This window comes from Myotis yumanensis, unplaced genomic scaffold (assembly GCF_028538775.1).
Source record: "Myotis yumanensis isolate MYYU_CA2020_CCGP unplaced genomic scaffold, mMyoYum1.0.hap1 SCAF_5, whole genome shotgun sequence".
Taxonomy (NCBI): Eukaryota; Metazoa; Chordata; class Mammalia; order Chiroptera; family Vespertilionidae; genus Myotis; species Myotis yumanensis.
Genome location: NW_027223756.1, coordinates 884,570 through 912,075, shown reverse-complemented (window position 1 = coordinate 912,075; position 27,506 = coordinate 884,570). Strand labels below are relative to the sequence as shown.

Below are 27,506 nucleotides of genomic sequence, written 5' to 3'. Positions count from 1 at the left end.
TGGGCTCCTACTGGGCTCCACAGAGCTGCAGGCCTCACCGGGTCCTGGTACTGACCTGTCGCATTTGTCAGCTCAGAGCTGCAGGCAGACAGGGTGGTGGGCAGGAAGACTGCCCGGCGAGGCCTGGGGCCGCCCGTCCCGAGGCTGTGTCAGCCAGGCCAGGGGTGCTCAAGGCTGGACTCAGCCGCCGACTCCAGGAAGTGGCCCACCCTCGTCCCCAAGTCGGGCCCTGGCTCGAGACCCCTTTCTGGAGGCCAGGAGCGCTGGGTGCACTGGGCGCCGGCCCACAGCTCGTGCAGACCCTCTGCTGCCCGGCAGCCTGTCCGGCCCCTGGTGGAAGGGGGGCGAGTGGTCCGGGCACCCTCCTCTGCCACCCTCCCCCACACATGTCCTGTGTGTAATGCTCTTCCATGCTCTGAGTTGCATTAATTACGTGGCGGGCAAACGTGACTGCTCCCGAGCCGGCCTGCTCGGCACCAGGAAACGCATCCTGTTTGGGCTTCTGGGGCGAGTGTCCTCGCTTCCCCGGCAGCCCGGGCGCCGGCTGCGCGGCCGTCAGTCGCCACACTTGCTGGAGTGGAAACGAAGCGAACGCCGCACCAGTGGAATCAGTCATTAAAAAGTCGTTATCCAATCAAACCAGCACAGTTCAGCGACCAAACAATTTCTCTAAAACGTACAACAACTTCCCGTTTTACAGTTTCCTCTCTGCTGGCCATGGCCAGGCTGCGCTGGAACCGGAGAGGCAGGCGCGGGTGGGATTTATGGTCAATAACAGCGCGATTACAGCGTGTTTATGAAGGAAACCCCTCCCCGGCCCTGGCGTGCGGCTCGGTAACCAGCTCAGAACCATAAAAGTCAGTGGGAAGATAGAGGATTTCAATAAAATTATGACACTCAATAAACCTTCCTGTGGAAACAAATTTTCCACGGATATGTGACCAGTTCCAGTTGGATTTGTAACTTTAATTTCTCACTTATTGGATTTCTTGTCATCAACTAATTATGAAGTCCATGCTGGGTGGCGGCTGAGTCAGAGGCCGTGGGGAGAGCGCGGGCGCGGGCCGTCAGGGGGAGACAGGTCGGCTCTGGGTGCACGCAGGGCTCTGTGGCCGCACCTGCTTCCACTCACACCTGAGGCAGCTGGGTGGCTGGACTGGGGAGGGGAGGGCAGGGGGGCCCTGCCCCGTGTCTGGGGGCGGCTCCGGCCCTCGCCCCAGGTCTGTGCCTTTGCCTGTGAGCTAGGGCTGGCGCCGGCCATCCCTGCCTCCTGCCCTGGGGGATGGGACGGGAGGAGGGGCGGGGCCAACCTTCCCAGCAGCTGTCCCCCCACCTCCAGACTCAGCCTGCGGAAGGGGATGCGCGTGGACACGTAGAGGGCTGCCTGCCCACGTGGAGGAGTCGGCTCTGTGGCCGTGGTGTGGGCCCACCCTGGGGTGGCATTGATCTCCCAGCTGTGCGTGGAGACCTACCGATCACCTTGTGCATCAGGAGCTGAGGCGGAATGAGCGCGGGCCTGCGGTCTCCTCCCCGGCTGGGCTGGCCTGGGCGGAGGCTGGTGCAGGGTCGCTCCTGCAGCCTCGGGAGTGGCCATCGGGGCCTGTGCGTGAGGCCCGAAGGCCCATGAGAAGCTCCTGAGGCCGGGGCCGGCCCGTTCCCGCGGGGATCCGGGGCCCTTCTGAGCGCCGTGAGCAGGTGGGAGCGCTGTCGGGTTCTCGGTCCACCTGGGTGCCTGCTGCTTCCCTGCTGACGGGCTCTCTCCCTCCTGGAATCTGGCTGTGTTACTGGGCCAAAGGTCAGGGGTCACGGGAGGCAAAGCACTCAAACCACTTGCTAGCCTGGCCCCACCGGTGATGTCCTGGGCCTCATTGAGGAGACTCGGAAGTCACACTAGGCCGGGCCCTGGCTGTGACCTCCCTTCTGCTGTGGGTCTCTGACCACTGCAGCCCATGGCCAGGTGGTCAGAGCGAGCAGCACACCACACAGCCCAGGCTCCCTGGGCACTGGCCGGGGTGGGCCCACCTTCCGAGCAGCAGGGCCCGTCGTGGCCGGGATGGGCTCTGTCGGGCCTGCGTGAGCCAGAGCTGCTGTGTCGGCGTGGACTCTGAGGAGCCGGTGGGGCCCACCTGCTCCTGGGCCCATCACACTGTCCCTCCACGTCACGTCCCAGCCCCTGCCCCCTGGGCCTGACCCCTGCCGTGTGTGTCCACAGGAGCGGGACGGCATGCGCGCCATCCTGGGGTCCTACGACAGTGAGCTGACCCCGGCCGAGTACTCGCCCCAGCTGACCCGACGGATGCGCGAGGCCGAGGACATGGTGCAGAAAGTGCACGCCCACAGCTCGGAGATGGAGGTGAGTGTGCGGCCCTCTGGCTCTGTGCCAGGAGGAGGCCCGGGAGGGCTGTGTGGGACAGCCCAGCAGGCCCTCCTCCTAGCGCAGCCTCCACACGCGCTGACGCGAGGTGCGCAGGGCGGGCTCTGGCATCTCCACGTGGAGGGTCCCCTGTCTGCCCGCATGTGCCCCCTCCCCGTTCATCACGAGGCTGACCGCCTGCACCGCCAGTGCCCTGTGTTCAGGTGTTTGGTATGTCGGGTGACGAGGGCTGGCAGTGTCCTCGGAGCTCACTGCCCAGCGTGGTCCCCCCCCCCCACCCCCCCCCCCCCCCCCCCCGCCTCAAGCCTGCCACAGCCTGAGGCTGTCAGCTGGGGCCTAGCCCTCCCCGTGGGGGTCTGAGGCAGCTGGCGCTGGGCCACCTCTCCGCTGTCTCCACTTCTCCAGTCCCACCTCACGGGGACACACAGCCTGGTTTGCCTGGACAGGCCCAGGTCGGCAGAGAAAGTCCCCGACTGCCATGGTCAGCATCGGTCACCCAGCCTTCCCTCCGCCTCCTGGAGGGAGAACCTGGGGAGGGGGTCCCAGGCTCGCTGGCTCCACCACCACGCCTGCCGTGCTCCGCCCCGCTCGGCCACGGCCACAGGAGTGCACGCGCCGTCCACACCGGGCCCCGTCACTCCCCCTTCCTCTGGACACGTGCTGATGGGCCTCCCCAGGCAGGCCGGCCCTTCACTGGCTCCCCCCCTCCGCCCAGGCCCACTGCCCCGGGCTTTGTTGTGATGGAGATCCCGGCCCGCAGCTCCTGCTCCCTAGAGCCCTCCCTCCCTGAGGGGCGCTGGTCGGCGCCCCCCCAGCAAGGGCGCTCACGGCCCGGGCAGCGAGGGCCATGGCTCTGGGCCTCTGGGGCCTGCGGGGCAGGGCGGTGTATTTCTGGCCGTTGGGTCCTTCCCCATACAGCCCCCGCTGGACCCGATTCAGCACAGCAGACCCCCTTCCACAGCGACCCCCAGGCCTGAGCTGCCGTCTGGGAGGCCCAGGGCACCCGGTGGGAGCCGGGCACTCCTGGGCGGGGCCAGTGGGCACTGTCTCCTGGCCTTTGGCGGGTCAGCCCACTCTGAGGAGAGGCTGACCGCCTCCAGGTGTTGCAAATGGTGCTGCACCCCCTGAGGGAATAGAGGTGGTGGCTTCAGACCACTCCTGCTGGCAGCTGCACACCTCCAGGCCCCCACCAGGGGGCAGAAGACAGAGTCGCCCACCCTGCTCTCGGCCAGGGTGGGAAGGGGTGTACCCAGGGAGCGCCCGGAAAGGAAGGGGCCGGACAGGACAGGACGGGGCTCTTCCTCCTGCGCGTGCCAGGACCTGCTCTCCTCTCCCAGGCTCTCTGGGACCTGGGCTGGGAGGGTCTCATCCCCTCTCCCCCTCCCCTGCCCTTGTACCCTCCCTCTCCTCCCCTCCTCTCCCCTGGCCCTCCTGCTGCTGCCCCTTCATCTCCCCCCAGACTCCGCTGACCTGACTGCACCAGGCCCGTGTGCACAGGCCGCGAGCAGGAGGCCCCGGCTGCTCCCAGCCAACGAGGACCAGTGGGACCTGCACGGCCCCTGGTGGGCGGTGGCTGATCTGCCCGGTGCCGAGTGCTCCCCTGGGGAGAAGCTGCAGGGGGTGGGGGGCCAGGCGGGTCTGGTAGGCTGGGTGGCAATACCCCCTGCAGGGTCCGAAGGGTCCCCTGCTCCTATAACACCCAGGACCCTAGTCCAGGCCCCCAGTCCAGGCCGCGCTGGCTGCCACCACAGGGGGCGCTGCTGTCAGGGCTGCTGGCCAGGTTAGGACCCAGAGTGGAGTCAGAGGACCCGGCCGGTGGCAGCCAGAGCAGGGCAGCCTCCTCTGAGGAGAAAGGGCACGGGAAGTGCTCCGTCATCCCTGTGCATCCAGCGGCCTGAGCTCCGGGGCAGCCCTGCAGGATGCAGCCTCCAGGCCAGGGCCAGCCCCTCACAGCACACAGACGCCTAGGGAGGCCCCACTGACCCTCGGCCCACAGGGGCTGACCCTCGGCCGTGTGCCTCTGCCCCCGGGCGGGGCTGCTGTCTCTTTGCAGTTGAGGGGACTGAGGCCAGGCCTCCAACTCAGCGGGCGCAGGCTGTCCCTGGAGCACCAGTGTCAGCGGGGGCGGCCATGCTCCAGCGGCAACCCTGAACCTTCCTCCCCAGGGCCTGGGTGCCGCCCCCATCACCAGGCTGGGCTCTGCCTTCCTGCTCCCCGGGGCCCCTTAGTGAGCAGAGCGCCCTGGAGGGCCTGCAGCTCCTGGGGCAGGCGGACCCTTGCACGGGTCGCCCAGTCCCGCCCAGCCCTGCAGCCCCAAGGAAGGAACAGGCTGGGAGGTGTCCCGGCTTTGTCCTCACCCCCAGGTCGCTCAGCCACACGCTGGACTGCAGCCCCTGCAGCCCTGGGTGGGTGCCCTCCAGGCCCCAGGAGGGCCTGTCCTCTTCCTGGTCAGTAGGCAGAGCTGCGTGCCAGCCTCTGAGCACGGCCCCCACCCGGAGAGCTGAGCGCGCTCGGCGCTGCAAGCAGCCCATTAGCTGAGCATCGGGTATTGACAAGTTAAGTCATGTAACGGCACAGACTCATTTGCTAGTGGTGCCATAGTGCCTTCCAGCCAGCTCATCCGTCACTCGTGCCCGCATGCGAGCATCTGTGCACTCGCGTGGGGGCCTGCAGGGAGACGCGCCGCCACGGCTCCCTCCCACGCCCGGCACGTCACTGTCCGAAAGGCAGGGCCCAGGGCCTCCGAGGGAGGGATTGTCACTGGCCCCGCGGGAACTCCAGTTGTGCTAACGGAGGTGGGGACACCAGCTTTTCTCGCGACTCCCACCTCCGCCTTTTCTTTTCTCCTTCCCTAGTGGTCTCCCCTCCTTCCCCGTTTCCTCTCTGTTCTCTGTTCATGTCTGCCTGTCTATAGCTTTGGCCCTCTTGCTCTCTGCTCTCACCGCCTTTCTCTGCCCCTCTCTCCCCCATGGCCTCTCCCCCGTCCCTCAGGCCTAGGCTCCTGTTCTCACGCAGGGCCAGCAGCTTCCCCCGTGAGGGGCCAGACAGGGAATACAGTGGGGCCTTGACTTACGAGTTTAATTCGTTCTGAGACCGAGCTCGTTAAGGAGCTCGTTAACTCAAATTACTCTATCAACGCAATGCAAAAAATCCGCGGAGAGACAGCTGGTATCTCAGCTCCTTAGTCGGGACACTCGTAAGTCAAGGCCCCACTGTCCTGTGGGCCGGGCGGCTCCACAGGCTCGGGCCGGGCCACTCAGCTCTCAGCTGCATCTGGGAGCCGGCTGTGGGCCAGTCAGACTCACAAAACGGGGGGCTGGGCGCAGGCTGTCGAGGGCACAGCCCTGTCCCCGTGTTCAGGGGACCTGCTGTGGGTGAGGCGCAGGACGGCCAGGCCCGGCCTCCCTTGTGGCTGCTGCACGACCTGCCCCTCGGACCGCAGGAGCCACGTGCGGCCCCGGGAGGGCAGAGCCGGGCTGAGGGAGGTCTTTGCAGAGCCTCTACAACAGTGGTTCTCAACCTTGGCTGCACATTAGAAGCACCTGGGAATCTTTAAAATCCTGATTTCTGGGCCTCGTCCTCCGGAAATTCTGTTTCTTTGTTATGGGGTGGGGCCACAACATGAGTAACAAAGAAACAGAATTTCCGGAGGACGAGGCCCGGAAATCAGGATTTTAAAAAGATTCCCAGGTGATTCTAATGTGCACCAAGTTGAGAACCACTGCCCTACAAAGAGCAGGGGCCTCCAGGTGCTGAACTGTTGGGTCGGCCTAATCAGCCAGTTCCAATGGGAACAGGTTTTGATTCGGCAGAAACATTTGAGTAAAGCAAAGTGGCTGAGCCGGGCGGGGCGGTCCCAGTGGCCCCTCTGAAGCCTGTGCCGCTTGCCCGGGTTTATTTATTCCGTTTAATAAAGTGCTGCCTGGCGGTCGCAGGCGTCCCGAGCCTCCTGTGCTGACGGCGCCATCACTATGCAGCGCACGCCGCCTGAGTCACTTCCCAGCCTGGTTTGTTTTTCCAATTTATTTAATTAAAACAGATGACGGCGCTGCTGCGGGGAGGTCGGGGGGAGCCCGGTTTCAGGCTGCAGCGATCGGAAGGAGCTTAGAGAAAAGTGGGCACATCGTCGCCCACGTCCCCCTGCCCGGCGAGCGTTTACAGCAGCGTCTCCCTCCCAGAGGCCTCTGCTCTCCCACCCAGGCGTCCACCAGGCCCAGAGCCCTTTTCCTGGCCACTCCTGCAGGTGTCCCCTCTCGGGTGGCTCTCCTGGGAGGGCACCGATGGGGCAAAGTGGAAGTCCCGTCGGTTAAAATCGAGCCGAGTGCTAACGGGGCGAACAGGAAGGGAGTGGCCCGGGCCCGGCATGTGCGGGCACACTGTGTGACGTGGGGCTCTCTGTGCCCCAGGCGGGGGGCCATGCTCAGCACCCAGCGACAGCAGCTCCGGGACCTGGGCAGAGCGAGGCTGAGGGAGGGCGTGGGAGTGGCCTCCGGGGGTGAGCCGTTGGCGGCCAGGCCCTCACGTGCTCCTGGTTCGGTTCCCCCAGCTTCGCAGGAGGGCGCACGGTGCTCCCGCAGGCGGGGCGGTGACGCTGGCAGAGGCCAGGCACCAGCTCCACGGGTGTGAGTGACTCGTGGACCATGGGCATGGAGGCTGTCCCGGGGTTTCACGGGCACAGGTGCACACACAGTGAGACGGGAACCATGCTGGCCAATTCACAGCCACCTCCCGCCTGGTTCCTGTCTCTTTACGGATTTCTTGCCAGATTTCCAGATACGATCCCTGCGATGAACTGTCATTGTCATGCTGCACCTGAGGTCCCGGGCGGCCTTCTCACCCCCCACCCCCACCCCGGGAGTGTGCGCTCTGCCCACGCCCCTCGCTCCGCACCCACCTCTGCGGCGCCGTGCTGCTCGGCGTCTGGGCTTTCTCAGGCTGACAGACAGCAGTGATGTCCTGAGTGGTTTTCTTTCTGGGTCGGCCGTTTCCTGAGCATCACGTCCTCCCGGTCCAGCCGTGTCGTCGCCAGTGGCAGCATCTGCTTCTTCTCTAAGGCTCAGCCGTACTCCGTGCAGGTGTCACGCCACTTCCGGCCTGTGGACAGCGCAGGGCGCTCCTGTCCTGGCTCCTGTGGGTCAGGCTGCAGGGAGCAGGGGTGCGGCTCTTTCTTCGAGATGCAGATTTTATTTCCTTTGGACATATTCCCAGAGTGGGATCGTGGGCCATATGGCTCTCGTTCTAATTTTAGTTCCCGTCGTGGCTGCTCCGTTTACGTTCCTCCGGCAGCGCCCCCGCGGCTCGCCAGCACCTGTGGCCTGCGGCCTTCTCCTCGGTGGCCTTCCTGACCGGCGTCGCGCGGTGGCCGTGCTGCAGGTCTCCCTGTGACGGGCGGTGCTGAGCGCCTCCCGGTCCCAGGGGCCGCGTGTGTTCTTTGGGAGGTTGCTCTTCAGCTCCTTTGCCGTCTCTAGCTGAGCTGTGAGAGCCCCTTATAAACACAGGGCATGGCCCACCGAGGAGACGGTCTGCAGCTACTCCCCCCGGCCTTTCGCTCTGCGGTGGCTCCTCTGCTGTGCAGGAGCGATGCAGTTGCATGTGGTCCCACTGGTTTATTTTTGCTTTTGTTGCCTGTGCGTTGGGTGTCGTGTCCAAGAGTCGGTGACAGGATGCACGTCAGGGGCTTTGTCCCGCGTTTCTCCTAAGAGCCTGTGGTTTCTGTCTTCACTCGGGTCGATGTTTGTACAGTCGGCACCGCTGACTGGGAGACGGTCCTTCCCGGGCGTGTCTTTGGCTCCTTGCCAAGGGTGGACTGTGGGGGGGCGTTATTTCTTGTCTCTTGTCCACTCGGCCAATGTGTCTGTTTCATGCCAGCATCACACTGTTTTGACGATTATAGCTTTGCAAAGAACTTGAAGTTAGGAAGTGTGATGCCTCCAGCTTTGTTCTTCTTTCTCGGGATTACTTTGACTCTTTGGGGTCTTTTGTGGTTCTATAAGAATTTAAGAATTATTTTTTTCTGCTTCTGTCAAAATTGCCATTAGAGTTTTGTTTTGTGTTGTTTGTGTTTATTTCTTTTGTTAACCTCACCTGAGGACATTCTTCCATTAATTTATTTAATTTAACTTAATTTTTAAAATATAATTTATTAATTTCAGAAGGGAAGGGAGAGGGGGAGAGAGAGAGAGAGAAACATCAGTGATGAGAGAGTCATTGATTGGCTGGCTGCCTCCTGCACGCCCTCAACTGGGGATCAAACCCGCAACCTGGGCATGTGCCCTGACCTGGAATTGAACCGTGACCTCCTGGTTCATAGGTCAATGCTCAACCACTGAACTACACTGGCCAGGCCATTTTATTTATATATATATATATATATATATATATATATATACACACACACACACATACACACACACACACACACAACGTGACCTCCTGGTTCATAGGTCAATGCTCAACCACTGAACTACACCGGCCAGGCCATTTTATTTATATATATATATACACACACACACACACACACACACACACTAGAAGCCCATTGCACGAAGATTCGCACAATAGGCCTTCCTTCCCCTGGCTGCTGGCACTGGTTTTCCTCCAGCACTCGGCACTCAGGCCTTTGGTCCGGCCACAACGGAGAAGCCAAGCCTCTTCAGTCTTCAGTCTTCACTCCAGCTGGAGCCTTCAGTCTTCGCTCCATGCCTGCATATGCAAATTAACCGCCATCTTTGTTTGGGTTAATTTGCATAGTCACTCTGATTGGCTGGTGGGCATAGCGGAGTGACACCAATTTGTATGTTTCTCTTTTATTAGTGTAGACACGCACACACACACACACACACACACACACATTGGCCAGATTATTATGACCACCCCATCAGTACTTCGTTGGGCCACCTTTTGCCTTCAATACTGCGGCGATTCTTCTTGGCATTGACTCCATGAGATGTTGAAAGGTGATGCGAGGAACCTGACACCGTGCCTGATGAATAGCACTGTCCAGTTCTGTGAGATTTGATGGTTGTGGAACCAGCTGCCTGATGGCTCTTTTAACTTCGTCCCACAAATGCTCAACTGGATTGAGATCTGGTGATTGTGGGGGCCACCTAAGCAAGGTAAAGTCTCCCTCATGTTCTTGAAAGCACTCCTGCACAATACGAGCACTGTGGCATGGCACGTTGTCTTGTTGGAAGAAGCCATCTCCATTGGGATACGCCATCAACATGATAGGATGAACTTGATCAGCAACGATACTTAGGTATGTTGTGCTATTCAGACTTCGTTCCACACGAATCAAAGGGCCCAAATCATTGCCAGGAAAACATGCCCCAAACCATAGCACTGCCCCCACCAGCTTGAAGGGTTGTACTCATGCATGTGGGGTGCATGCTTTCATGCTGTTTCCGCCAAATTCTCACTCTGACATCTGCATGATGCAACTGGAAACGTGATTCATGGGACCACATGACTTTTTTCCAAAGCTTGACTGTCCAATCCTTGTGTTCCTGTGCGAATTGGAGACGTTTTATCTTGGTAACTACAGACAGCAAAGGTGTTCGAACAGGCCTTCGGCTGTTTTGCTGGTACTCGCTCCATGGCTCCGAGCGCCAACAATCATCCCACGTTCAAAGGCTGTTAAATCGCGTTGTTTACCCATATCTTCAGAAAAAAATCACTTCTACTGTTGTGGTAAACAGCCTGCTTCCCTATTTATAATGGTCTGGCCCTCTAGCAACTTCAGCGCAAAATTATAGCTAATTCACCTACAAACGTCAGGTGGTCATAAAAATCTGGTCACTCAGTGTGTGTGTGTGTATGTGTATATATATATATGTATATGTATACACACACACACACATATTCTATATAATAAAAGGATAATATGCAAATTATCCCCTCGACCCGAGTTTGACCCAAGTTCAACCAGGGGGTGGAGGCTGGCCCACCAACTGCCCGGGCCCCTCCCCCCTGGTCCGCCCTGGCCCTGATCGGCCCCCTGATTGGCTCCCCCACCCTGATCAGGGGTGTGGCCGGCCAGCCAACCTCCCACATCCCCTCCCCCCAACCAGCCCATCCCATCGGCCCCTATTGAGGCGGGCCAGCCAGACCCCACCCATGCACGAATTCATGCACCAGGCCTCTAGTGTGTGTGTGTGTGTGTGTGTGTATATATATATATATATTTTTTTTTTTTTTTTTTTTGAGAGAGAGAGTGGAAGGGAGGGGGAGAGACAGAGACACATCAATTGGAGTTTGAGCCTCCAACCCACCCTTCCGTCTGAGGGCGACGCTCTATCCACTGAACCAAACCGGCCTGGGCGCCAGTGGAGCTTTGATAGCAATTACATTGAATCTGTAGCTCAGTACGGACATTTTAACATTAACACTTCTTCCATGAATATGGACTGTCTTTCCGTGTTCTTCTTCAGTTTCACTAGTATCATCAGTGTCTTACTGTTTTCACTGGGCAGGTCTACCTCCTTGGTTAAATGTGTTTCTGAGTTTTTTACTGTTTTTGATGCTATTGTAAATGGGATTGGCTTATTTATTTTTAGATAGTGTGTTGTTAGTGTACAGAAATGCAACTTATTTTGTATACAGTGGGGCCTTGACTTACGAGTGTCCCGACTAACGAGTTTTTCGAGATATGAGCCGTCTCTCGGCCGATTTTTTGCTTTGAGTTGCGAGCTAAAATTCAGTTTACGAGCCAGCTTCAGATACCCCACCGCTAGCTGGCGCAGCGAACGTCACAGTGAACGCCACAACATCAGCCCAGCATCACGTGTCTCACTGGTTCACTTTAAGATTTGACATACGAGTAATTTGAGTTACGAGCTCCGTCACGGAACGAATTAAACTCGTAAGTCAAGGCCCCACTGTATTATGTTAATATTCTGCAGCTTCACTGAATTCATTTCCTAGTTGATACAGTTTTCTGGTGGAGTCTTGTTTTCCATGAAGCAGGTAATTTTCCTCTTTCCCTTCCTGTATGGATGCCTTTCTTTATTCTCAGCGCGAGTACCGTGGCCGGGACGTGCACCCCCGTGGTGAATAGCAGTGGGGAGGGTGGCCTCCTTGTCTTGTTCCCGATGTAGAGGAAAGCCTGCAGTTCTCACCACGGCGTGTGACGTTAGCAGTGGGCTTGTCGTGTGTGGCCTTCACCATGCCGGCGTCTGTTCCTCTGGCACCTGGTTAATTCTTTATCATGAACGAACGTTGAATTTTGTCAAGTGCTTTCTGCGTCTGTCGACATGCTCATGTTGCTTTATCCTGCGTGTGTTCATGTGTGAGTCACGGGGGTTGATTCGTGGGTATTGAACCATCCCTGGAATAACCCCACCGGCTACGGTGTCTGCGCCCTTTATCGCTGGTTCTGTTTGCTAATGTTTGTTGAGAATTTCGCATCGATGTTTACCAGGGGCTTGGGCCTGTGGTTTTCCTTTCTTGGGGCGTCCTTGTCTGCCTCGGCTGTCTGGGAGTGCTGCCTCGCACGGTGGATGGGGACGTGTCCCCTCGTTTGGTTCTGGACGAGTTTAAGGATCGCTGTCAGTCCCTGTGAAGGTTTGGTAGGACTCACCAGAGAAGCCGCCTGGTCCTGGGCCTTGCTTGTGGGGAGGGTTTTTCTTTCTGATTCAGCCTCCTCGCTAGCGGTCATCTGTTCAGATTCCCATGTCGCCGCCGCTCCGCCTGGGCAGGCCGTGTGCTTCTGGGAGTTTGCCCGGTTCCTCCGGGGTCTCTGGTCGTTGGTGTGACTGTTCATAGTGTCTGTGTTTCTCCTCTTTCGTTTCTCATTTTATTTATCTGTGTCTTCCTCCTTTTTCCTCAGCTCATCTAGATCACGGTTGGTCGGTTTTGTTTATCTTTTTGAAAACCAGCTTCGTCATTGATCTTTTCTATTCTCGTCCGTGGGTGGCCATCCGAATCAATGCTGGGGGGGTGTGGGCGGTGACAGCTACAACTCCTGCCCCCCACCCCCTGCCGAGCCCTGTCCGGTCCTTCGAGGTCATATGTGAGGATGCAGACTCGGGCCTCGGTCTCAGGTATCCAGTGAGGCTCTCAGACGTCAGGGCACACCACACGCCCCGCAGGCTCGTGCACGCACACCTGCTGGGTCCTCCCCGGTCCCAGCTGCTGCTGCGGCTGTGGTCCCAGTGTAACCCCTGCTGCTGAGGGGTGCGCTGAGCCCAGGCCAGTCAGCCCCTGAGTGCCCAGCATGGCCTCTGAGCGTCTGGGGGCTGAGAGAGGGAGCTTTCCGTGTCTGTGCACCGGGGTGGGGGGTCCTTCGCCTGGTCCCCAAGTCCTGCTGGTGGCAGTGGGCGGGGCATCAGGGGTTTCCTGGACGTTGGCCCCTCCTCCTCCAGAACCAAGGAGGCGAATGCTCTCCTGCCCGCAGGACACGACCCACCTTGTCTCCCCACGATGCTTTGCAGCCTTGCAGCCGCTCCAGCACAGGCTCCCAGCTGCCCTCGGTTCCCCTCCCACCCCAGGCGCTGGCTCTTCCCGGGCTCGTCTGCGTGGGGTGGCAGAGATGGGGGGCCCACTAACTGCGCTTTCTGTCTTGTCTTGAAGGCTCAGCTGTCACAAGCGCTGGAGGAGCTGGGCAGCCAGAAGCAGAGAGCGGACATGGTGAGTCCAGGCCACGCCCTGCGGGGTCTCTGTGCCAGAGGGAGGCAGGGCGGATGCCTTGACCCGGCCCAGGGCGTTCTCGTCCCCTCATGACGTGTCCTGCAGGCCCGCGTGGGCCCTGGCCGCCACCTCCCTTCTTGTCATCAGAAATGCGGTGGGAGCAGAGGGCACGAGGTTTAGGAGCAGAGGGCACGAGGTTTAGAAGCCGAGTCCTGGCTCCCAGAGACAGACTAGCTGCCTCAGTGTGAGGACTGGGAGCAGGGACTGCTTCCTGCCAAGGTCATGCCCTGCCCCAGGGCCTGTGCCTTCAGCCCAGGTGCTGCCCACGCTGTCCAGGCTGAGCCAGGACCTCCCTGCAGCCTGCGGCTTCCCTGCCCAGAGGACATGGGCCCCGCCTCCCCGAGAGCCCAGTGGGGGCACAGGTGTGCAGGCGAGGCAGGTGTCTCCCCACCCCGGGAAGGGGGGTGGGGGCTTTGCTGCGTGAGCGTGTCTGTCCTGTGCAGGCTGCGAGCCCCTTCCTGCTGCCCGGCCCTCGGCCTGGTCTCAGGACAGGGCGGCCACGGGATGTCTGCGTGTGTGGGCTGCTCTGCCCCAGGCCAGCTGGCTGGGTGAGGGCGAGGCTGCTGCTGGCACTGGGCGGCCTGGGACCGCGTCACGGGCCAGAGCTCTGCTCCTGCATCTTCGCCTCCTTCCGTCAGCTCCCTGACCTTGAGCAGGGTGCCCTCTGTTGAAGTGACATGTCCTTGAATTTGCATATCCGTCGTGTCCTTGCTGTTGCCACCGCTGTTGCCCCCACTGCAGGGTAGGGCTGGGAGGGCCTGGAATCAGCCACCATGAGGGGCCCTGGAGGAGGGGACAGGACTGCGGGCTGGCATAGCCCTGGAGCCCAAGGGTGGCTGTGTGCAGGGCCTGGCAGGGGAAGATGAGGGGTGGCCGGGCAGTGCTGGGGAGTGGTCACACTGAAGGTAGAGGGCCCGGGGTCAGGGGTGACATCAGGGTCAGGGGTCAGGGAAGCTTGGGGAGGGCAAGTTTGGAGGGAAACATTGGGTCTGAGATGCTGTGGACATGGGGGGCCAGGCTGCAACCGGAGTCAAGGCCAGCGGAGCATCCGTGTCCTCGTGTCCTTGGAGCCTCACGGCCGAGGAGGCAGAGCCTGAGGCTGAGCCCCGTCAGGCAGCTCCGGCACCGACTTGGGCCTGGGGGGGTGGCGGAGTCGGGGGCCCGAAAGCAGTGCTCTGGCCTGGGCTGCAGGGGCCATGCCATCGGCCCCGGGACGAGGGGCTGCAGGACAGCTGCATGCGGCCTGTGTGGGTCTCACTTTGACCGCACAGTCTATCCCTGGTGAAGCCCCCAGGACTAAAACACTGATGCCTGGTCCCTCCAGACAAGTTAGAACGCGTGTGGGCGCTGGCAGGGACCCTTTCTCCCGGGGACTCTGAGGGCGGCCGAGGTGAGCGCCACTGTGGCCTGGCACCCAGCCTGCCGGGTGCTCCGCGCAGCTTCAGGTGAGACGGGCCTGTCCCTGTGGAGCTGCAGAGCGGGCAGGAGGGCACGTGGGGGCCCTGCGTTGGCTCCCTCGCACTGCCTTAGGTCTGGGCGCAGCTGTCCCTCAGGGGTAAGCTCAGCCTCTGGTGGCCTCATCTGCAGCCTGGTTCACGCTGTTCACATCTCCTCCTTCCCGGGTAAAGGGAAGAGGAGGAGTGCGGTCCCCCGAGTGTGCAGGCGGGCGCTCGCGCTCGGGGGCCGGGGCCTCTGCTCCCTGCACCGCCCTCATCCATCCGGGCTTCGTGGAGCTAAAGGCCAGGCCAGGCGGGCAGGGTGGGGTCTGGGGTGACAGAGCTGTCGGCTCTGCAGGGAGCGGCACCCCAGGGCCATGCCTCCCCCTGGCTTAGGGGCAGTTTCTTCTCCACTGTGACCTGTGTGGGAGGAGCCGAGAGCCACCGGCCTGGCTCTGGGGCTGGCCCCCCATTCCAGTGGCAGCCTCCCTGCGCAGGTTCAGGAGAGGAGGGGAGGAGAAACCTGGACATCTCAGCTCACCACAGTGACAGGCGCGCAGTGTGGCTGCCATTCGTCAGCAAGCCCTGCCGCTTCATCAGCGCAGCGCACCCACCTTCTCTCTAAGGAGCGGCCATCGCAGGGAGCGCTGCCCCGGCCTGTCCGCGGCTGGAGAAGTCAAGTACAAACATCCTCTGAGGCTGTGTGTGCCTCCGGGAGGAGAGTAGCCACTCGCTTTCTGATTTAAGACGCCCTGACCCCTCACGGCGCCTGCAAGGAAGCCGTCCTCTTCCTTGAGCCCCGTTTTCCTCAGTGGTCCCGTGGGCCTGCTCCTGGCCGCCAGGGGAGCCCTGCGGGGTCAGCCTGGGGGCGGGGCGGGGAGGGGCGGCCGGTGAGTCCCTCCCTCCGAGATCCAGGTGGCGAGTCCTTCACTGGCCTCGGTCACGTCCCTCGCACGTTCCTTGTCAGGCCCAGGCTGGTGCTTCCCGGTGTCAGGTGCCTGCGCTGCCTTTCCCTGGCTGCAGCTCCACACCCGCCCTGGGCCCGCAGGGCGCCAGGAAGGTGGCACTCAGACTGTCCCAAATGCCGCCTCTGGGACAGCACCACGTGCAGGTTGGCGGGCTCACCTCCACGTTGATGGGAGGAGTTCCAGCCGGGGACCCGCGGCCGCCCTGGTCCTGGCCGTGCTCAGTCCTGGCACTTCTCCCGTTCACACTCCCGGCCTCAGCGCTCAGCCCCAGGCTCCCTGTGCCGGGAGCCACGCTGCCACTTCCGGATCAGGTCCGAGTCCTCACCAGCCGGCCATCCTGTCCAGGCCCCTGCCTCACGGCGGCTGTGGGGCGTGGAACCCCCTTGACACTCGGAAGCCCGGGTCTGCCCCATGCTCGCTCCCTGCGAGGGGACCTGGCCGCTGCGGCACCACGTCTCCTGCCCAATGTGACTGGGCTTCCCTGTGCCCCCTGTACCCACTGTGCCCAGACACACGGGGCTGTGTTTCCCTGAGACCCAGCAGAGGCCCCTCGCCCGAGGAACCTGGAGGAGGCCGTTTCTGTAGCAGGAACTTTCAGATCTGCCACCTCCTGCAGCACAGGCCCCACCGGCCTCACCCACCAAACCTCATCCCGAAACCCGGGCAAGCCCTGTGGCCGGGGAGACTCCCGTTAGTGCTCAGCTCTTGGGCCTTCCCTCTCAGGGCTTTCACAGAGCTGTGCCCGCCCGCCCCCCAGGCAGCGCCTCTTGAAGGTGCCTGGAGCCCTGGGTTAACCCTCCGGCTCCTGTGGGAAGCAGGTGGGTGCCCCCTTCACAGGCAGGAGGACGCTCCCAGCTGCCGAGGGCTGGGCTGTGCCGGGCGCTGTGCCCCTCCACGCTGTGACCAGTGTCTCCCTGCAGAGCAGGAGCAGGAGCGGGGGCCTCAGTGGCTGAGGATGAGCCGCTGGCCCAGGGCCTTCGGGTGCTGAGGGCTCACTCGCCTGGCGCTCCTGGGGCCCGGGAGGCCCTCCTTCCCGTGTCATGCAGCGGCCAGCAGCTCCCGGGCCGTGGTCTCAGCAGCAGCCACTCCCCTGGCACTCGATTCGCCTGGAGCAGGCACTGCGGGTAATTGTGCTCTTCACTTAGGAGAGGCGCCGAGGAAGGAATGTCAATCTGTGCATTCGCTTTGGAGATGGGACATGTGCGGGCCAGGCCCTCTCTCCTGGAGATGCGATTCGGAAGGAAAAGGGCTCTGCCAGCAGCAGGCCCAGGGCCCGGCCGCTCCCGTCCCGGCCGCTTTGTGCCTGGCGGGCGCCGTCCTTTCACTGGGAGGAGGATGGTCCTGGGACAGGGCTCCCGGCTTCGGGCGTTTAGCGGGCTCTCTCAGAAGATGCAATCAGTTAGTCCTGTGTTGTTTTTAAAGCAATTCCATGCGGATTTTTCTCGGTGAAGTGTGAACGGGTCGTTGCAGGCTGCAGGGTTAGTGCATTTGTCTTCCTGTCACCCTGCGCTGGCTGACAGCACGTGAGCCAGCGCACATGGCCGGGGGCTCTGCTCCAGCGGGCCTGGCTGAGGGCACCCCCTGCCCCATTCCCATGACCCAGCTGCTCACCCAGTCGCCCACCGAACCGTCCTCATGCTCAGCTCCCAGCAGCCTCTGCACACCCTCCCAGGCTTCCTCCTGGTACATACGTGTTTACGGAGCTTCTTCAGTGGGTGGCTAGGAGGTAAATGTGTGCAGAGCCTCTGTCTGGAGGGACTCCCGCGCTCCCGGCTGACCCTGCGCTGTTTCCCGCAGCTGGAGATGGAGCTGAAGGTGCTGCAGGCCCAGGCGGGCCCCGCCGAGCAGAGCGTCCTGCTGTCCCGGGAGGAGGCGAGCGAGCTCAGGTACATCCCACCCGCCCGCTCCCCGGCCCACCTTCCGGGGACACTGTCTTCTCCAGCCCCTGCCCTACGCTCAGCTCCTCTGCACAGACGGCCCACGGCGGGCCTTTCCCGTCCTTCTGCAGGCTGGCGCTGGCCAGCGTCTCGGTGTCCCCGGGGCTCAGAGAGCTGGGCTCCTGCCACAGTGCCCCGGGGCCTGTCTGTGGCCAGCAGAGCCCTCTGCCTCGTGCGGCCTCCAGGGCGGCAGGTGTTCGCTCCCGGTTCCAGGGACAATTGCTCGCAGAGCAGCAGCCCGCCTGGACACTTCCTCCTGCGAGGTGGCTCCCCTATGCGTGGCCATGGACACTGTCCGGTTCCCTGGCCCCCCCCCGGCGCCTGCGCTGTTGGGAGGAGGCGCCGCAGTCCTTTCCCAGCCCCTTCCCCACCTGGACCCGCAGCTTGTCCTTAGGAAGGTCCTCCGGAGGCCGTGCTGACCACCTGCTCCCAGCTCCTTGAGTCCCCAGTGGCCGATGGGCAAGTGGACACTTGTCCCCCAGACTCTCTGGGTGCAGGGTGAAGAGTAAGCGCAGCCCTGGCCAGTGCTCAATGGTTAGAGCGCCAGCCCTCAGCCCAAAGGGTCATAGGTCCGCTTACCAGTCACAGGCACGGCCTCAGCTTCAGGTTCAACCCCCAGCCCCAGTTGGCAGGGGTGGTGCCTCCTCCCAGGAGCCGCCTGGGAGCCGGGGCCCGTGCCGCCACCTCTGCCCACTCTCAGACAGTGGCGTCTGGCGGACCTGAGCGCGGCCAGGCATGCGTCCAGCGTGTGTGGGCTGGCACGCTTTGGACTCAGGCATTTTTACTTATTTTGTAAAATCTAAGATAAAGGCTTTATCATCAACATCCTGACGCGCTAGGAGCGGAATCAGCTGTGGGAAGCGACTGGCTCCTTAACAGAAATCAGGTCGCCGTCTGTGGACACGCTCCGACAGGAGGAGCTGCTCTTGGGGGGCTGGAGTGGGTCTGACTGCATGCCCGCCGCCCCGTTCGGGGTTCCCCTGAGCCCTGGCAGCAGGCTGAGGACAGGCTCTGGGAGGGGCCCCAGCACAGGGACAGGACCCCGGGCCAGGCAGGGCGTGCAGTGGCCCCTCCTCCCTGGCCAGGGTTCACCCCTGCGCCCCGTTATGTCTCCACATCTGTCTTATCCAAAACCGCCAGGTGCCCCAGCTTCCAGCACCTTCTGCACAGTGTCCCCGCTCTGGGCCAGACTCTCGGGCGGCTGCCCCGCCCATCACGGAAAATGCCCAGCCGTGTCCTTGTGCCTCCGTGTCCCCTGTCGCCAGTGTGACGATGGCTGTGGGCCCAGCGCCCTCGGGCCAGTCTAGGCGGTGTGCTGTGTCTTTCCCGCAAAGCCACACGGGGCATGAGAGGCAGCCTTTCTGGTTTTGGGGGGCGGGCTGGGGGAGGGCCACTGACACACCCTGAGGAGGGTGCCCCACAGCCCAGCCTACCTGCTCCATCCCCCCCCCCATGCTGTGTGGGGGCTTCGGGTCTTCGTGCCACCCCTCCCTCCTGCTGCTGCCGCCTCGTGTGGGGAGAGGTTCTGGAAGGACACACAGGTGGTACCATTGTCGTGCACACACACACACACATGTGCACACACACGCATACACATACACACGCATGCACATGGATCTGTGTAGAAAGCACGTTGGCTGTATAACTTACTAAGTGCATGGGTCTGTCCCAGGCACATGTAAAACTACGTACAGACGAAACCGCTCCTTTAGGGACAAGCGGGGACTCGAAGACTTCATGGCAGCACCGAGGCCTCAGCTGGCGCTGACGGGCTCCCGGTCCTGCTGCCGGGAGCTGCCCTCCAAGTCTCGAGCTGTGGCTGCGCTTTAACAAGCGGGTTGACGCGCTGACAACCCTAGCTGGGCTCTGCCGACCCTCGTCCCTCTGCCAGGAGCCACAGGCTCAGGTACAGCCCCGCCTGAGAGGGGCCGCCGGCCGGGAGGCACGGGGACGCAGGCCTCACAGTGTGGGGCCCAGAGTGCGCGGGACACACAGCCTCTCCTCGTGCCCAGCGCCAGGAGTCACGGCTGAGAGCCAGGACAGCCGTCACTGGCACCGTTACCCGACCAGGACGCTAGAGCCGGTGTGAAATGGCTGCAGTAAAGTATGTATCCTTGTCAACAAATGAGAGAGTGTAACCCTCAACAAAAGAATAGAAAATGTTTTTCAAGGATCAAACAAAGTGCAGACCTGGACGGTACAGTGACCGGGGCAGGAGGCGCTGGCTGGCTCAGCAGCAGGTCCCAGGGCAGAGGCGTGACTCGGGCAGGTCAGGAGCAGTCACTGTCGGAGGGGAGGCCGACCGGGAAGGAGCAGCGAGGACGGAGCCGCAGGTCCTAGGGACAGCCAGGCGGCCTTCCAGGTGGAGTCCCGGTGGGAGAGGGGAGGTGGGCGGGCACACCCCAGTGCCGAGTGTGGGTGAGCCCACCCTAGAAAACCACCCATGGCCCCTGCCAGTCAGTCCCTGAGTCAGAGACGCAGGGAGCATCTGACAGGAGCGAGGGAGCAGCGCGATGACAGCGACCACGGCTCATCCGCAGCCAGGAGGCCGGGATGCCGCGCACGCACCAGGTTCCAAGGGGGGGAGCTGTCAGCGGCGGGCGAGGAAGTGTCCTTCGGGGATGGAGGGACGTCGTGCTGTCAGATCAAGGAAACCACGACCGTTGGTCACCGGCAGAGCCGAGCGCAGGGCTGAGGAGCTGGCCTAGGGGAGATTCGCCTTTCCCACGGAGAGCCATTGGGGCCGACAGGACAGTGGGCGGCGGCTCCTCACCTGGGCTCACCCGGCTTAGCACCTGTGAGGTCTCGGACGTGCTCAGTCCACAGAGGAAGCGCGGGCCTGCGGGGACCGCCCGCCTGCTGAGGACTCTGCTGGCTGTGGGCGCTGTGCCTGGAGCGGCTGTGACGTGGAGCCGGCTGCGTGGCTTCAGCGCCCACGCTCGGGGAGGGCCGGGTGCCACTCTGAGGCCACGCATAAGCCTGTGTGGAGCTTAGGGAGGCAGGTGGGGTGAGACCGAGAGGTTTGGGTTCCTCTGTGTCTCCGTGTCAGCACTGGGTGTGCCCAGCCTTGTCTTGGCATCACCTATTTCCCGTGGCTGCCGATGCTGGACTCTGCTGGCAGCTCGGTCCTCTGCGGCCGTTCAGATCTGTCACCCGCTCCTTCTTTTTGACTTTGGCAAGTTCTTTATGTTCTTGGCATTTCCATTTGCCAGTCTGGTCAGCACATATTGGCCCTCAGTCCCTAGCTTGTCTTCCTCTTATCAGTGTCTTTAATACAACAGAAGTTCCCAATTTTGGTAAAGTCCAATTAATCACTTCAACGGAACACCTTTTTTTAGATGCCGACTCCGAAAACTCCTGGCCTGACCCTAAGTTTCAAAGATTTTCACTTCTGTTTTTTCTGGACGTTTTATAGTTTCACATTTTACATTTAAGTCTCTGATCCAACAAGAAGAAGAAATAAAAGGCATTCAAATTGGAAAGGAGGAAGTAAAACTCTCATTATTCACATGATATTGTACATAGAAAACCCTAAAGACTCCACCAAAAAAACTACTAGATTTAAGAAATGAATTTGGCAATGTAGCAGGATACAAAATCAACACCCAAAAATCAGTGGCTTTTTTATACACCAATAATGAATTCTCAGAAAGAGAAACTAAACAAACAGTCCCATTTACCACTGCAACAAAAAAATTAAGTTAGGAATGAACTTAACCAAGGAGGCAGAAGACTTTTACTCAGAAAACTACAGGTCATTGAAAAAAGAGATAGAAGAAGATCTACACAAGTGGAAGACTATCCCGTGTTCATGGATTGGTAGAATCAACATCATTAAAATGTCCATACTACCCAAGGCAATCGACAGATTTGATGCAATCCCTATTAAAATATCAACAGCATATTTCACAGACTTAGAACAAATACTCCAAAAATTTATATGGAATCAAAAAAGAGCCTGAATAGTTGCAGCAATTTTGAGAAAGAAGAATCTCTTACCCTTGAGATGGCATGGAGGGACCTGGAGAGCATCACACTAAGTGAAGTAAGTCAGTCAGAGAAAGACAAGTGTCACATGATCTCACTCACATGTGGAATCCAATTAACAAAATAAACTGATGAACAGAGTGGCTGCAGAGACATGGAAGCAGGGAATGGAGTGCGGGATCTCAGAGGGAAGGCGGGGGTGGGGGTGGGATGGGAAGTGATCCACCAAAGACTTTGTGTATATGCATCACCCATGGACACAGACAATAGGGTGGTGAAGGCCTGGGGGAGAGGGGGCGGCAGGGGAGGGCTGGAGGGAGAAAAAGGGGGACATATGTAATCTTTTCAACAATAAAGAATTACTAAAAAAGTAATAAATCTCAAATCCACGTTCAGGTACGTTTTGTGTGAGATGTGAGGCTTAGGTCATGGTTCATGTTGTTTTGTTTTTCGCCTGAAGGTGTTGGGTGCCTCAGCACCAGGTGGGTAAAGGCTGTGTCCTCCCTGACCCCATGCCCTTGTCACAGTGAGTCGCCATGTTCCTGTTCCGGGCTCTGATTGGCTGTCTTGACCAGGGCTCCTCCCCTCACCACTGTCTCCATCTCTGCGGCCTGTGATCAGTTCCAGGACCCATCAGTGTGATTCCTCCGGTTCCATTCCTGCTCCTCAGGCTGCTGGGCCGTGCTCCTCCTCCTGGCTCCCCTGTGAATGTTGGGGTGCCGGCTGTGGTGACCTGGCCGCCGTCAGGAGGAGCTGCATCCCTGGGGTCCCACTCCACACACGTGACCCTCCCTTGCTCAGGCCTGATTTCTCCTCGGCGTTTCACTCAGGCACGGGCCCTGCTGTTTGGGCAGATTCGTCCCTCTGTGTCATCTTGTGTCCACTGTAAGGCTGCTTCGTTGTGGTTTACTGTTGCACCTGATGATTATTTAGAAGGGATTGGAGGAATCACAGCACCAGATTTCAGCTGTACTGCAAAGCACCGTACTCCAAACAGCCCGGTACAGCACAAGAACAGGCACGTAGATCAGTGGAGCAGAACAGAGACCCCAGAAATGGACCCAAGCCATTACGCTCAATTAATATTTGACAAAGGAGGCCAGAGCATACAATGGAGTCAAGACAGTCTCTTCAATAAATGGTGTTGGGAAAATTGGAGAGATACATGCAAAAAAATGAAACTAGACCAACAACTTACACCATCCACAAGAATAAACTCAAAATGCATAAAAGACTTAAATGTAAGTCATGAAACCATAAAAATCCTAGAAGAAACCATAGGCAGCAAAATCTCAGACATCTCTCGTAGCAGTATGTTTACAGACACATCTCCCAGGGCAAAGGGAACTAAGGAGAAGATAAACAAATGGGACTACATCAAAATAAAAAGCTTCTGCACAGCAAAGGAAACCATCAACAGAATGAAAAGGGAGCCCACTGCATGGGAGAACATATTTGGCAATGATACACCTGATAAAGGGTTAATATCCAAAATATATAAGGAACTCATACAACTTAACAAAAGGAAGACAGAAAAAGGACCTAAATAGACACTTTTCCAAAGAAAACATACTAAAGCCAAGAGACATGAAAAAAATGCTCAAAGTCACTGATCGTCTGAGAGATGCAAATCAAAATGACAATGCGGTACCATCTCACACCTGTCAGAATGGCTGTCATCCACAAATCAACAAATGACAAGTGCTGGCGAGGATGTGGAGAAAGGCACCCTCGTGCACTGCTGGTGGGAATGCAGACTGCAGCCACTGTGGAGAACAGTGTGGAGTTTCCTCCAAAAATTAAATATGGAACTGCCATTTGACCCAGTGATCCCAATTCTAGGCATATATCCTACGAACCCTGAAACACCAATCAGAAAGGATGTCTGCACCCCTGTGTTCACAGCAGCACAATTTACAATCACAAAGATCTGGGAGCAGCCCAAGTGCAGCCCTGTCGCTTGGCAGAATCATCCCTCAGGGTGTCTTGCACCCACCGTAAGGCTGCTTCGTTGTGGTTCACCATTGCACCTCATCATTACATAGAAGGGATTTGGTTTTTCATTTTTTTATTTGTTTTTTTAAATATATTTTTATTGACTTCAAAGAGGGAGAGGGAAAGGAAGAGAGAAACATCAATGATGAGAGAGAATCATTGATCAGCTGCCTCCTGTACGCCCCACACTGGGGATCGAGCCTGCAACCCGGGCACGTGCCCTGACCAGGAATCGAACTGTGACCTCCTGGTTCATAGGTCGACGCTTAACCACTGAGCCACGCCGGCCGGGCAGGAATTGTTTTTTTCAGTTGTTCACCTTGTATCCTGCAACGTTACCCAGTTTTCTGAGGGTTTTTAGTCTTTATTTTTGGTTGATTCCTTGCAGTTTTCCAAGTAGATACTCTGTTGTCTATAAACTTGGTCAGGCTTATGTTTTGTTCTCCAAGGGGGGCGCCCTGCGCTGGTGATGACCTCGGCGTGGGATGCAGGGGCGGGGCGGGCTCGGCCAGGTGCCTGGTGGGGGCCACGCAGGAGTCCCCTGAGCGTGATGCTTGCGGGAGGTGTGCCGGGCGGCTGGGTCGAGATGTACAGGTTCCCATCTCCTCTCCTTGATCATGAACGCAGGTTGGATTTTCTCAGGTCCTGCTTTTCCTTGACTTGAGTGATAGGTCCTGTGTTTTCCCTTTAGACTTGCCGTACGGTCAGCGACGGTGGTGTATTTGTCGGAGCTGAATAGCTGACAACCCGAGGTAAACCCTCCTGGGGTGATGTATTGTTCTTCGTGTGTATCAGGGACTCAGCGGCCGATGTCTTGTTGACTCTGCCCGTTCGCGAGGATGTCGGGCCGCGGTTCTCTGTTATCGCGCTGCCTTGTCTGGTTCCTGTCAGCGTCGTGCAGCCTCCCGGGGACTCGGAGCGTCCCTCTCCCTCCGTGTCCGGGAAGCTCGGCTGTGAGGAGCAGCTGCCGTGGGGCTGGGCTGTGCGCTCCCCCTGCGCGTGGGTCACACCCTCTGGGGCAGGTCTGACGGCTCTGCAGCCGCCTGTGTGGTCCTGACGCAGCCCCTGCCCAGAGCAGAAAAGCTGCAGACGTGGTGCGGAGCTCCCTGCATCGTCTTCCCTCTCTCGGGTCACGCCTCACGGGACGGGCACCCCCGGCATTGGGTGTCTGAGTCACCTGCAGGCTTGCTTGTTCACCCGGCACAGCCGGCCCAGGGCACCAGGGGCCCCTGTGCCTCGTCTCTGCGTCTGGTGCCCTGTGCCCCTCAGTCTGTCTCCCGACACCGTAGCGCTGGCCCGTTTGCCGGCCTGCTGTCTCCGGCGACACCGAGGGTCTGGGGGGCAGAGGCGACCCCGTGTGAGTGCCTTCTTGTCACACCAGACCCCCAGGTCCCTCCTCGGTCCGTCTCCTGCGTCTCGCATTTACTGTCAGCGGCGGGGCCAGTGCTCTTCAGCACCTGCTCAGCCTCCTCGCACATAGGCGTCCGCTGCGCCCGAGCACAGCCAGCCACGTCCGCCACCATGCTTTCCCAGCCCTCCCTCCCGTTGCCAGAAACACACTCTTCCCTCTGAGCCCCGCCTCCCAGCGCGCCCGGGCCCCACCCTCAGGACCTCGCCGAACGGTTACCTTCCAAACGCCGGCCGGACCGCACCTGGGTCAGGGCTTCAGCCCAGGGTGAGGGGCAGGCATGCGGTCCCCGCAGGACCCTCCTGTGAGGGCCCGGGCTGGGGTCACCTCCCACACCAGTCCCTGCCGAGGGCGTCGATGTCGTTTAAGGCCGTGGCCACCGGTGTCTGCAGCGAGCCCGCCATGCTCGGTGCGGGACACACAGGGCGGACGAGAGGACGGAGGCACCAGGGTGACAGCGTGGCACGGCCGAGCTCTGAGCGCGGGCAGCCCGCAGGCGTGGGGGGGTGAGGTGGGGGGATCCAGGACCCTTGGGAGATGGGCCTGCGCTACCTCGCTCCAGCCCCAGGCCGCTCCCACGGCACCTGTCCCCCAGCCGCTCTTCTCTCAGGGTGCCGCTTGTAGCATGTTCCTTACAGATGCTTTAGGCAAGAGAGCACCCCCTCTCCCAGCGGATTTCTACACACACGTGCACACATTCACGTGCACATACACTCACACGCAACCTCTCACAGCACACTCACATGTGCGCACATTCACGTGCACATACACTCACACGCAACCTCTCACAGCACACTCACATGTGCGCACATTCACGTGCACATACACTCACATACACGCAACCTCTCACAGCACACTCACATGTGCACGCACACTCGTGCACACACACACACAACCTCTCACAGCACACTCACATGTGCACACACTCATGTCTACATGCACACACAAGCATGCACGTGTAATCATACATGTATGCACATACACACTCACTTTGTATATGTGCGCACACATGCACATCCATACACGTGTACATGTGTTCAGGCACATGGGAGCATGCACACTCACACATGAGCGCGCGCTCTCTTTTAGCCATTCTCTTCCCCTCTCCTTCGACCAGGTGCCAGGTGCCTGAGGAGGAGGACAGGCAGGAATGCGCCCGTGTGAGAGGCGCGGACGGGGTGGTTCGCCGGGTTTGCTCGCACACAGGGCAGACTGTGCCATTTTATTCAGCGTCTGCAGCCGACAGACGTCGGTTTGAATCCAGCCCTCGAGGACATTCACTCACGAGCCTTCAGAATCCTAATGCCCTGTTTTCCCAAGGGACTCAGAGGCACAGCGTGCCCGAGGGAGGGGGCCTCCTGGAGGGGACCCCACCCCGCACGGGCGCCTCTGCTGGTCTCCGGGCCCAGAGGGAGGGCACGCCCCACCGCCCCCAGAGCCTGTCTCTGCTGCTCATCCCACGTGGTGCTCTCGCGCTCCTCGTCACGCCGCCTCGTCGTTTCTGGGACAGTGTCCTCTGCAGGTCCTCTCCCCTGGACTCCACTGTCCCCCTCGGTCCAGTGTGATCCCCGGGACTCCCTCCCCATCAGGGCTTCTCCATCGGAACAGAGGCCGAGGAGGAACCGCCAGCCTCTGCCTGGGCCTCTTACAGGGCTTTTAACGGCCTCTGTGGACGTCAGTCACGCATGTGTATTTGGGAACAGAACTGGGGCCTCTCTCGTGACCGCTCTCCCCCGAGGGCGATGGTGTCACGGCCTCTCTCCGCAGGATGAAGGTGGAGGAGCTGGAAGGGGAGCGCAGCCGCCTGGAGGAGGACAAGCGGAGGCTGGAGGAGCAGCTGGAGCACCTCACCCTGCAGGTGAGCCCGTCGGAGCTGGGCCCTCCCGTGTCCATGCTCCCACATCCCCTCCTCTGGCTCAGACCTGCTCCCGCGCACGCACCACCCACTCACGAGGAGCAGGTGTCCCAGACCCCGAGAGGACACCTGCCCACGAGGGCTTGTCTGTGTGTCAGCGCCGCCGCGGGAGGGGTCATGTTGTGGCTGGTCCAAGCCCCGCCCCCGGCAGTGGGGAGGTTGGCCTGCTGTTCACACCGTGCACTTGCGCTGCTTTTGTCTGTCCTCCTGTGTCCATTGTCCTGTGGCAGGAGGCCTGCAGCTACCCCCACCCAGGTCTGGGCAGGCCCTCGATTTTTATCTTGACGCCTACTCGAGGCAAACCCATCCCGTTCTTATTGCCAATTCCTGGAGACGCGGAGGTGACAGCTGTGAGGGAGCCAGGCGCAGTGAGCGTGGCCGGGCTGTGCGCAGCGCCCAGCCTGTCAGCTCAGACCAGTCACTGGGCCGCGGCCTCGTGGAGAGCCGGCTGCTGGCAGGTGGAGCCCGGGGGCAGCGGCGCTGTCAGAGGTGCCTGGGGACGCGTTCTGGCGTTTTCATCCTGCAGCCTGAGGTCGCTGATGGCTCCGGGCCTCCCCCATCTGCCCTCAGTGAACCCCGCGAAAGTCGTTCTTTTTCCTGCTCCGGACGCGGGCGCCCACGGGCAGGGGGCTGCGCAGGGCAGAGGGGCAGAGGCCAGCACTCAGGTGGACGCGGTCTTTCCGGTGGCAGGAGGACAAGAAACTTCACGTCGGGCTCAGGGACGGGTCCAGGTGGCGGGGATGGCGTGCAGAGTGCCGGCGGGTGGAGAGAGGTTTCATGGCGGGTCCAGCCTCTGAGGC

The 27,506-nt window shown here is 60.2% G+C and overlaps 1 protein-coding gene across 2 annotated transcripts in view; it reads left to right on the top strand.

Annotated features, from left to right (window-relative positions):
- The window catches only part of MAD1L1 (mitotic arrest deficient 1 like 1), a 147,358-nt gene that overhangs the window by 93,581 nt on the left and 26,271 nt on the right, over nucleotides 1-27,506 (top strand). For both annotated transcript variants that reach the window (XM_070414256.1, XM_070414257.1), the window contains exons 12-15: nucleotides 2,213-2,353; nucleotides 12,944-13,000; nucleotides 17,262-17,350; nucleotides 26,559-26,649. In XM_070414256.1, the coding sequence (XP_070270357.1) occupies nucleotides 2,213-2,353; nucleotides 12,944-13,000; nucleotides 17,262-17,350; nucleotides 26,559-26,649 (378 nt within the window). The remainder of the gene's footprint in view (nucleotides 1-2,212; nucleotides 2,354-12,943; nucleotides 13,001-17,261; nucleotides 17,351-26,558; nucleotides 26,650-27,506) is intronic.